General features: G+C 33.5%; 2 protein-coding genes across 2 annotated transcripts; both read left to right on the top strand.

Annotated features, from left to right (window-relative positions):
• The first annotated feature begins 7,334 nt into the window (after positions 1-7,334).
• LOC139848658 (uncharacterized) lies at positions 7,335-8,640 on the top strand. Its single transcript, XM_071838372.1, has 3 exons — positions 7,335-7,339; positions 7,446-7,482; positions 7,576-8,640. The coding sequence occupies exons 1-3, from the start codon at positions 7,335-7,337 to the stop codon at positions 8,638-8,640; spliced, it is 1,107 nt and encodes a 368-aa protein (XP_071694473.1).
• A 27-nt stretch (positions 8,641-8,667) lies between these two features.
• Positions 8,668-10,820, top strand: LOC139848657 (uncharacterized). Its single transcript, XM_071838371.1, has 3 exons — positions 8,668-9,127; positions 9,242-10,593; positions 10,641-10,820. Exons 1-3 carry the CDS (start codon positions 8,668-8,670, stop codon positions 10,818-10,820), a joined length of 1,992 nt encoding a protein of 663 aa, XP_071694472.1.
• The last annotated feature ends 1,769 nt before the right edge of the window (positions 10,821-12,589 follow it).

Genomic DNA, 12,589 nt, shown 5'->3' with positions numbered 1-12,589 from the left:
TCACGCTCGTCGCATGCTTATTTACTTAGGCCAAATACTTATTATGTTGGGATAATTTTAATTAAATGATTATGGATTTGATTGCATGATGAATTATTTTTTTAGGTAAAGATTGATTCTTGTATGGTATTATATAGTTATGAAGTTTGATTATTGATTATCTCTGATTGAATTGACAACTCATATGATTTAATTGATAGTTTATAACAAAGTGACACTATGGCTATGCATGCTATCTGACAATTAGTTGAAACTGATTGATTAGAGAAACCAGCAGGTGAGAATTGTTGCGACAACCAGTCAGCGCAATTATTCTAGATTAGTAATTTAGTTGATGATTATTTGCAAGTGTATGGACGTTTTGTTGCATGATTTAGTATAAGATTGAGTGACTCCTTTGCATGTTAAATTGTGGTTGCGCCTGGAATGCATAATTAGAATATAAATCATATGCATGACATGGAATTATCTATCCTATGTTAAATCTCAGCATAAGAAAGTGAAAAGATCCACCTAGGTCGCCTTGCGCTTAGTGCGGGGGCAGCGGGAATGGGGGTTTTACCGGTCATGCCCTCGGATTGGTTCGGGTTTCCTCCAGGGCAGTAGTTGGGGGCGGGTTATGCAACTACGGGGGATGAACGCATGAGTGGTTAAGTCCCCAATGGGTGATCCCAAACTGATTTAAAAAAAAAAATTAAGAAGAAAGTGAAAAGTGTGTAAGTAACATATTTGTTTGATATTGATTTTCTGCTATTTTAATTTGTTTGCGTTAGTTTACGTATTCTTGTTTGATAATCACTTTGACGTTTCGGTCATCAAGCGATAACTCCCCGATTTACTGTTTTTCCGTATTTTAGATTTGCATGTTATTGATTGCCAGGATTTACTAGTAATTAGTGTCCCTAGGAACGAGACCTTGATTTATCTAATGGCGGATCATGAACACAATTTTATGAGGGGTCCAATCTTAAATTTAATTTTTGGGTGGTTATTCTCTCTACCTTCGAGTAAATAGAGGGATGACTTTCTCTTCCTAGGGGTGGAGAATTATTTCTCGACTCATGGTTAGAGAAACGACTTATCTTCTATTTTAGGGTAGAGGTAGGATTGTCTATATTTCACATCCTCCAAACCTCATATATGCGAAGTTGAGTATTGTTGTTGTTGTAAAACAAATATTTAATTTAAAAGTTAATTTTTAATTTCCATGTATATTTATAGTTAAAGAATCAAAATTTAATTAGGATATATCATAGTTAAATAATTATAAGTTAATTAGTAATACACTATTGTACAAAATGACAAAAGAAATATTAAAATGTAGTGGTTGTAATAAAATAACAATATATATATATATATATATATATATATATATATATATATATATATATATATATATATATATATATATATATATATATATATATATATATATATATATATATATATATATATATATATATATATATATGTATATATATATATAGTGGTAGGATCAAGAGAGAAGTAACCATTCGGGGGAAGCGGGGGGAAGCAAAAACTTTTTTTTTCTTTTCGTTTTTTGAAAAAACTTTGTTCACGAACATTATAGATGAGATGAAAATATGAACATTTAGTAGAGACACTTTGTGATAAATGTTTTTATTTTGGCGAAAAAACGCTCGAAGAAGTAATATATAATAATTATCGTGTTTTTCGAGCGTATTTTGAGGTTTTAGCTATTGGGGTTTAGATATTAGGGTTTATAGGGTTTAGATATTAGGGCTTAGAAATTTAGGATTTAGGGTTTAGATTTAGTGTTTAGATTTCGGATTTAGATTGAGTTTTTAACACGAACGGTTTAGAGTTTAGGATACCCAAAACACCAAACCCTAAACCCTAAACCCTAAACTCTAAATCGGGCTAAATTTTACTTCACAAAACATGAAGAAGAAAAAAAACGTTCATATTCTTCACGAACAATATTATCTTGAATGTTATTTTTGTCGATCGTTTTTCCGCCTAAATAATAACATTCATCACGAAGTGTCTCTTCTAAATGTTCATATTTTCATGTGATCTGGATGCCGGAAAAAAAAATATCAAAAAAAACGGAAAAAAAATTTTTTGCTTCCCCCCGCTTCCCCTGATTGGTTACTTCCCCATTGATCCTGCCTATATATATATATATATATATATATATATATATATATATATATATATATATATATATATATATATATATATATATATATGGCTAGCCCAATAACGAAAGTTTCGTAAGGGGACTGGAGCAGGCTACCATGAGAAAAAATATCTTCTTTCTAAAGAGATTCGATTCGAAACTATATATATATATATATATATATATATATATATATATATATATATATATATATATACACTCCGTATATTACAATTGCAAGTTCAGTAATACCACTAAAGCAACTTCATATTTGAAAACCATTATACAAGGAACTAGTATTAATCAAACTTTTTGAGAGGGCCATGGCCCGCCCATGCCCTCTCAAATCACTACTACATTTCGGCTCATTTAGAGCCCTCCATTTAGACGTGTTCACTATATAACACGTCTATTTTATCAAACGGAACATGTCTAATTAAGATTTTTACACAAAAAAACACGGAACACATATAATTAAGATTCGCAACACGTCTAATTAGATATATTCAACACGTCTAAATAAGTTTAACACCTCTAATTGGTAACCACGTCTAATTACTTTTACCGGGAACACCTCTAATTGACAACACGTCTAAAAAGTATTCCAACTGACACGTCTAATTAACAACACGTCTAATTATGTCTACCAGGAACACGTCTATATGAAATTGGCAACACGTCTAATTAGATTTACTGGGAACACGTCTAAATGTTTAACACGTCTAATAAGTTTCAAAACACACGTCTAATTAGTTTGTAAGTAACGCCTTTAACTGTGACACGTCTAAATAAGTTAACGAGATATATATGTTAACGATCTCTGTTTAATCAACCTAACCCTTAAAGTTCTGTTAATGTTAGTCTACCAAAACTACCGAACACGTCTAATTAAACAAACAATGTAACGGGTTATTTAGGGTTCCATATTGAACGGGGTTAATAAACAAACACATCTAATTAATAGGAAGTTAGTTAGTTACGGAAGAGTTAGGAAATAATTTGATAACTAGGAATGGATTTTGATAAGTATATATAATATAATTATAATATTATAAAATTTTATATACCTTAAATAAATAAGATTTATATTGAAGTTATAAATAATTTAAAATAAAAAAAATCTTTTCATAAATATAAAAACACACGTTCGTTTGTTTTTTTTTAGGCTTGCTCTTGTTTGCTTGTTTAGCTTCGTCGCAGGATTCAAAGATAATGGAGACTTCAACATCATCAGAGGTAATTGAATATTTCTTTTTCTTTATACACTTGGGCGTTTGTTCTGAAAGTTTGTATAAATATATCACATGATTCACACATGTTTGAAGCATGAGTATAAATCAGGTTTATAACACTTGTTTGATTGGATCTATAGCACAAGAATTTGACTATATAACACACCATGATTCACACGATTACCCAACACGATTGTAGACATGTAGTGCAGACCTGGAGCAGAACTGGACAAACAAACGACACACAACCATCTAACTGTTTTAACACGCAAGATTACACAACACGATTCTAAACATCATACAACACTATATTAACAACATTTAAACTTTATTAACATCATATAAACACACTATATATAACCTATAACATATAAACCCTTATTATGCAATGAACGAAAGTTATACTATATAGTAACAATAGGCAAACACAACCTGATAGTAGTAGCAGAACCAACCGGGTCAGCTTAAACAAAACCTGGATAACAACTCAACGCTATGTTTGGTGAAGTAATAACAACTCAAAACCTGGATAACAATACCTGGATAACCTAATTATTTACCTGATGCACACTATGGCAACCAAAAGAAAACCAAACATATAAACCTATTCTAATATATATATATATACCTAATGCAGAAACCAACCTACGTTTCGTTTGGTGAAGTAATAACAACTCAACGCTCACTCCAATTTAGAAAAAAAAACCCATGAGGTAGTATACATGTCAAATCATACCCAATAACCAATATGATAAGCAATGTTGACCTTATAACCACCTTCAGTGGCAATCATAACCCAAAGTACAATCAGTACCCTAATCATAACCCCAAGTACAGTTGCATTGGCAAATTACCATAAACAAAGACAGTTATATTAGCAGATCAAAACTTCATACAAAAGGAGCATCACAAATATTCATTAGCTCCAATATAAAGTAGAGTCACAACTATACATTAACAAACATAGTTATGTTAGCATCAATAATATTCATCACAAATTACAATTTTATTGGATTGTTCTCACTCATACCTGTGCCATCTTTGACGAAAACATTTTTTGAAAGCTTCTGTAATAAGATTCTTTCATACTTCCTTCTTCTTGGTGGAGGACTGGGTTTCATTCTGAAATTTGTTAGCCCTGCATCAATAAGTCTAATCAGTGGATCTTGCTCTGTTTTAACTTCTTCCATCAATATTTCTTCATCAACATCGTCAGAAAATGATGCAACTTTTTCTGCTTCATTAACCTTTTTAGACTCTCCATCTTTTATTTCTCGAACCACAAAATCTTCTTCTTTATCCACATTTTCTTCTTCGTCTTCGTTCATCACCATCTGGACATTATCATATGAAACATACTCTGCATCTTCTTCAATCACTGCATCTTTTTTTTCCTTGATGTTGTCATGAACATTTAAATTTTCATCAGGCTTTTCTTTTTCAACATCATGTTCATTAACAAACATGAATAACTAAATGTGGTAAGTAATTTAAAAGTCTAGAAAAAAACAACATTTAGTTAAATCATTTACCTTTATGTGTTTCGATTGTTTCACTATTTTTTTGGTGAATTTCTGATGTTGATCATCCTTTCCATCATCAACATCCTCATCTTCATCAACATCCTTTTCACTTTCACCTTCCCCTTCATCAGCACCTTCCACTAAATTATCAACTTCCCATTCATCATCACCTTCCACTTCATCTTCATCATCAGCCCTCTCATCAACATCTTTTTCATCTTCATCATCAACATCTTCTTCGTCATTATCATCATTATCTTCATCATCAACATCCTCACCATCATCACTCTTTTCATTTTCCTGAGGCCATTCATCAGCACCTTCCACTTCATTATCACCTTCATCTTCATTATCAGCCTTTTCACCAACATCCTTTTCATCTTCATCATTCTCTTCATCATCAACATCTTCTTCATCATCATCATTATTCTCTTCATCCTCTTCATCATCAAGCTTTTCCTTTTCCTGAGACTTCTCATTAGCACCTTCCACTTCATTATCACCATCATCTTCATCATCAGACTTCTCTTCATCATCAACATCATCTTCATGACCAGAATTCTCATCAACATCCTCTTCATCATCTTCTTTCTCTTCATCATCTACATCTTCTTCTTCATCATCATTCTCTTCTTCATCATCATTATCTTCATCAACAACATTCTCTTCATCATCATGCTTTTAGTTTTCCTGAGACTTCTGATTAGCAAACATGAAATATAAAATGTAGTAAGTAAGCATTTAAATATTGTAAGAAACATAACATCAGTTAAATCAGTTACCCTCGTTCCTTTATCGTCTGATTTCTGTTTCTTTGTGATTTTGCTGTATCCTATTGTGCTACTTATACCCCTTTTTCGACCACCGTGTTCCTTCCCCACATGAGTTAACAAGGCATCCCCGCCTTCTTTATCTGTCCTAACCTGGAAAAAAAAACACAAGTAATCAATTATAGAAAAATTATGAGTTGGTTAGTCTAAAAATTCAAATATAAATATATTACAATTTTCTCTACAAGCGGCGCAAATGTTTCTACTGCCGTCTTCCCTTTGTCATCCGGCTTCATCCTGCCCAGCACGTAATACCTCGCTGCAGGATCTTTGATATTGTGGTATGGTGTACGTTTATGAGGATCATTTGCTTCTGTATCCCATTGTGCTTTTTTCCCACGATATCCCGAACGACCAACTCGAGCATACTTTTCTTTTACTTTTTTGAAAGCGTTCTTCCTGCCTTTTTCTCTTAGTTCCTACACAGTTTTAATGCGATTAAATGACTTTTTCAAAGCGTTACAATATCAAAATGTACCTCCAAACCTGATACAAATCAGGTTGAATAGCACTTACTCGTCTAGCAGGCGTAGCTTCGATTGCACAAAATTTTTGCCATTTTTCTGGAGTTATGAAATCGTAATCTTTTACTTCCACATAAGGAAGCTTGCCTTCATCCATATACGTTCTTAACTTGCGCTTGAATCTCGTAAACGCTGTGTTGCATTTTTGCAGTGTTGTTTTTTGTGCAAAATCGTCTTCAATATTATGAAGTTCCTGTATAATGTAATCTACTGTAAGTGTTGAATGTTGTAACATATATAAATAAATAGTAATTAATCAAAATCTTAGATTCAAATACCTTTATTTTGCTCCATAAAGTTTGTTTCTGATCAGGAGACACATGCTTCCAATCCTTTACAAGGAAATCACAAGTGGTCCTAGTTAAAACGCCAATGTTGGTCGAAAAAATAGCTTGGGTTTTTCCAATGGATTGGCCAAACTCGTCAAATTCAATGTTCAACTGAACAACAGCTGACTTCTTTTTCAGTTTGTTTACACTTCTTTTTTTAATTTTTTGTTGCATCTGTACATAAAATGCAATAGAAAAGATACACATCAAATGCAATAGAAAAGACACACATCTAAGCACATGCATATACAAATTAAGATCATAGTACAACAAACACAGGCTTATACACCTTAATATCATTTCAAACAAATCCAGTCTTATTATTGTGTAATGAATAACACAGCAAACATATCACACATACACAATATGCAATAACAAGGAAATTGACCGAACTCATAACCAAACCCATTTCAAAGACTAATTGCGCGACAATAATATTCACGTTTATTTCTGAACAAAAAAAAGTAATAAATTTAGATTATCAAATAAATATAATTAATTATTGATTATAATTACTGGTAGGAATTAACCTTTGAAAGTAACTCTTTTTCTCTTGTAATACGATGCTTCGTGTATGCCATGGTAGCACAGTAGAATCGTGCAGAGTTTGAATCTAAAATAGAACAGAAATTGAATAGGGTATCGAACAATTAGGGTTTATAGATTCAAGTGATTTGGGTTGCTTGGCGGTTTTATTTTAGAACACAGACTGATAACAAAAGAGAAATGATAATGAGGTAATGGGATTATGATCGATAAAAACTCAATTGATTTTGATTTGGGGTTTTTTTTACAGTATACCATAAGTGATATTTTTAAAGAAAATAAATGTAAATTTGTCAGGTTAACACAATTGCTTAGATGGTTAGGACGTTGCTTGGTAGAGAGGAGGTCGTGGGTTCTAGTCCTATTTCCAACTTTATAAATTCTTTATTATTAATAATGTATTAACTTTTTTCAATGTTGCTTGTAGATGGATCGGAATACTTGGATGTACGAGATAGGTCGAGCTACCGCTGAGTTTATGGATAGTGTAGATGAATTTATTACAGTTGCTGAGACTAATCAACTAGAAAAAGGAAACAACGCAATTTGTTGTCCTTGTAAGAAATGCAAAAATGCACGGTGGTATGCTGATTCAACCGATATCAAAAGTCATCTAATTGCACACGGATTTATGAGAGGGTACACATGTTGGTCTTTTCATGGTGAGTCAGTAGCTGACCTTAACCCGTCTGTTTCAGATAACGATACCGATAATGAAGAAGATTCATACAATAGTGACAATAATGTTAATTTTGATGACATGTTTGATGATTTGGATATGGAGGATAATGTTGCTAATAAGTATCATGACAGATTACAACAACTATTTGTTGACGCTGAAAGACCTTTATATACCGGTTGTATGAATTTTACAAAACTTTCCGCCATGATACAACTGGTTAACTTAAAATCAAACAATGGTTGGAGCGACACAAGTTTCACTAGCCTGTTAGAGTTGTTGAACAAAATGCTACCAGAAGGTAATGAGTTGCCGGTTTCAACATACCAAGCAAAGAAATTAATGTGCCCAATGGGATTGGAAATACAGAGAATACATGCTTGTCCAAATGATTGTATGTTATACAGGAATGAAGACAAAGACCTACCTCAATGTAAGGTATGTGGTACATCTAGGTATAAACGTGGAAAACCAACTGATAATGCTGATAGTGATGTGTCAGAAAATGGACCTCCAGCAAAATTATTGTGGTACTTGCCTATCATACCACGATTAAAGAGACTATTTGCGAATGAGAAAGATGCAAAATTATTACGTTGGCATGCTGAAGATCGTAAAAATGATGGTAAAATGCGACATGTGGCCGATTCACTTCAATGGAAAAATTTTGATAAAGATTTTGAAGAATTTGGGGATGAGATACGTAATATAAGGTTCGGACTCAGTTCAGATGGAATTAATCCGTTCGGAGATTTGAGTAGCCGTCACAGCACGTGGCCTGTTCTTCTATGCATTTATAACCTACCGCCTTAGCTATGTATGAAAAGAAAATACATAATGATGTCTCTTTTGATTCAAGGCCCAAAGCAACCTGGAAACGACATTGATGTTTATTTGCAACCATTAGTTGATGAAATGATGGAATTATGGAGTACCGGCATACACGTTTATGATGCATACAAGAAAGAATACTTCCAACTACGGGCAATGCTTTTTTGCACCATTAATGATTTTCCTGCTTATGGTAACTTGTCTGGATATAGTACGAAGGGGAAAAAGGCATGTCCTATTTGTGAGGAAAATACTCACTCGATATGGTTCACAAATTGTAAGAAACCTGCATTTATAGGGCATCGGAGAGAGCTTGCCGAGAATCACTCGTACCGTAAAAAGTCGGATTTATTTGATGGTACTATAGAGGATAGAAAACTACCACCACCATTGGATGGAGAAACTACACTCTCCAAAGTTGCTAATATAAATGTTGTGTTGGGAAAGAAAGGGGTTGGTCCTCCCAAAGGTATTTGGAAGAAAAATTCTATTTTTTGAAAATTACCCTACTGGAAGCATTTACGAGTCCGACATTGTATTGATGTTATGCATATTGAGAAAAATGTTTGTGAAAGTTTGATAGGGTTACTGTTGAACATTCCTGGAAAAACAAAAGATGGAATTAAAGTTAGAAGGGACATGGAATTAATGAATATCAGACCAGAGCTACAACCTAAAGATATTGATGGAAGGTCCACTAAGTTTCTTCCTCCGACCTGTTATACTATGTCGAAGGTAGAGAAAACTAAATTTTGTCAATGTTTACATGGTATTAAGGTTCCATCAGGATACTCTGCTAACATTAGGAAGTTGGTTTCGATGAAAGATTTGAAGTTACTTGGTATGAAGTCACATGATTGTCATGTACTAATGACCCAGATGATTCCTATCGCAATTCGTGGAATTCTACCCAACCATATTCGACACACAATTACAAAACTATGCTTATTTTTCAACATGATTCATTCAAAGGTGATTGATCCTGGTGTGCTGGATGAATATCAAAGAGATATCATACTTACTCTTTGCGAACTCGAGATGTACTTTCCACCTTCTTTCTTTGATGTCATGGTTCATTTGGTATCTCATATTGTAGGAGAAATAAAGGTATGTGGTCCAGTTTTCTTACGGTATATGTATCCATTTGAAAGATATATGGGTATCTTGAAAGGTTATGTAAGGAACCTTAATCGACCAGAAGGCAGTATCGTTGAAGGATATGCATCCGAAGAGGTGATCGAATTCTGCACAAACTATATGGATGGGTTTAAAAGTGTCGGGATTCCACAAAGTCGTCATGAAGGAAGACTATCAGGTCAAGTGACACTTGGGCACAAGACGGGATATTCAAATGTTTCCGATTATCAAGAGGCACATTTTAATGTCTTACAACACACTACATCTATTGATCCGTTCATACAAGAACACATGTCGTTCTTGAGACAACAATACCCTAAAAAGAGTGCAAAGTGGTTGGCAAATCAACATAAAAAAACTTTTTCAGAATGGTTGAAAGACAAAGTTAGGAGGACACTTCCAAATATTGATAAAACGGTCGAAGCTTTGGGATTCGCCCCTAAACATGTGTTCCAATATCAAGGATATGATATAAATGGGTATACCTTTTACACTAAAGCTCAAGATAAGAAGAGTAAAATCCAAAACAGCGGTGTCACGGTGATAGCCTCGTCGACGGAATTCACCATGGTCAATCGTGAAGAAAGATCAAGGATCGCCAAAAAATCATATTATGGTGTCATTCAAGAAATATGGGAATTAGATTATGGTGATTCGTACACTATACCCTTGTTCACGTGTAAGTGGGTTGCTAATGATCGCGGTGTTCAAGTTGATGAAGATGGTTTTACAACTGTTAATCTTTCCACCAATGGATATAAAGAAGAACCATTCATTCTAGCAAAACTAGTTACTCAAGTATTCTTTATCGAAGACCCAAAGGATCCTAATGGCATGTGGTTCAGTATGGAAAATGGCGGATTGTTGGTGTCGAGAACGTTGTTGATGAGGATGAGTACGACCAATTTGACGAGTTACCGCCATTTTCAGTCGGTGTTCAACCTTTGAATGAAGTTATTGCTGGAAATAATACAATCTACTTTAGAGAAGACCATGAGGAAAGAGACGAGATTGCAGACACATAAAAATTGTTAAAACATATGATTGATTACCTTTTTTTTTTTTACACCCATGAGTATATTTTTTAATGACTTATGCAACATGTCTTTTATGTGTTTTGTTAATTTTTTTTGTTAATTTTTTTTACCATGAAAATTCTACTTTATGTTATTACCTTTTAAATTACTAATACCAATGTATACAATACAAATACAAATACAAATACAAATAATTCTAAAACACACACACACACACACACACACACACACACACACATATATATATATATATATATATATATATATATATATATATATATATATATATATATAACATATATATGCACATTTTTCAATATTATGCCCGGGAACAAACCGCGATCACAAAACCATCCAACTTCTTCGTATACCCTAAACCATCCCAATTCATTATCAAACCACCCGAAACACCCTACTCTAACATCATAGAATGGCAATTATTTGACGAACGAAATCGATTTCATCATCACGGCTGAAGGATCATCTCAAATACAGGTACAGATGGTTTTTTTAGTTATCTAATTGTTCTTTACTCGAATATTTTTGTTATAGACGTAATGACCATAAAATCATACTATTATACTTGAATCGAGTTGTGTGATTAGGAAACAATAATCGAAAATTAGGTTATATACATGCACATTTTGTCTTAGATTATTCAGCAAAATTGACACATTAGGGTTTATAAGTGGTGAATAGATGCTGCAGAAATAGTCCACCATCGTGTTAATTTAGTTGTGTTAATTTGACCATAATTATTATTGATACCTACAGAACTGATATGTACATATATGTTGATTTTACAGAAGCAGAAATAATCTCCGACGTTGTCATTTATGGCTACCTACAATCGGCCACCATCGTTCATCCACATAATACGATTAACAGATAAGCTTGAACTGGTATTGTTTCGTTTCTGTTTTAACCTTAAAATTATATATTTTATAAAGCAAAACCATTGTAAGACATATCAGGTTATTATGTTTTGTTACAGGCTTTGCCACATGATTGGTATGTTGACCATTATGATACCATGTTTCCAAGACATTCTGTTATCATCCACACCCTGCTAGGATATAAATCCAAAGTTACATTTTCGATGAATGATCGTAGCCGTATGATACTTGGCGATGGCTGGTTGAAGATCATGAATGATCTTGATATTGGAGAAGGTGATATCCTACTAATGACCGAAATCGACAAAAGAAACTACGAGTTGGCTATTTACTCACCTGACCTGTTTCAAAAAAAAAAAAAATTGATCCATTCACATCTTTCAGTGTATTGACTCGAATTCAGGCAAAAGTGTATGAAAATGCTCCATTAAGACGTTTCCCTTCATTCATGAAATTCGTCAACAATCCAAGTGAACCAGGAATGGTATGGTCAATTTTTCGATCTCGCATATGTAACACACATTTAGTATGTGTACATGATTATTATCTTAACAAATTAGTTTTATATTTCTTTAACAAAAATAGCATTATTTTTTATTGGATGTAGATACTGCCAAAGGAATGGTTAACAACTACTTTTGGAGACTCTGGACCCAAAGAACAAATGATTGTTCACTTTCAAAGATGGTACAACAAAAGGGTGGTGGTACTCTCAGTTGAAGGCGAAGTTGTCATGTGGGAAGGATGGTCTGAGTTGATTACAGACCTTAAAGTGGCGTCTGGTGATTGCATGGTCTTTTATGCAACTGATTCGGAAAATCTTGAGCTGGTGATTTATGATCACCGTGGTGTAGAAAAGGG

Source organism: Rutidosis leptorrhynchoides, chromosome 5 (assembly GCF_046630445.1).
Source record: "Rutidosis leptorrhynchoides isolate AG116_Rl617_1_P2 chromosome 5, CSIRO_AGI_Rlap_v1, whole genome shotgun sequence".
Taxonomy (NCBI): Eukaryota; Viridiplantae; Streptophyta; class Magnoliopsida; order Asterales; family Asteraceae; genus Rutidosis; species Rutidosis leptorrhynchoides.
Note: the sequence above shows the minus strand (reverse complement) of the source record. Positions and strands in the feature narration are given on the sequence as shown.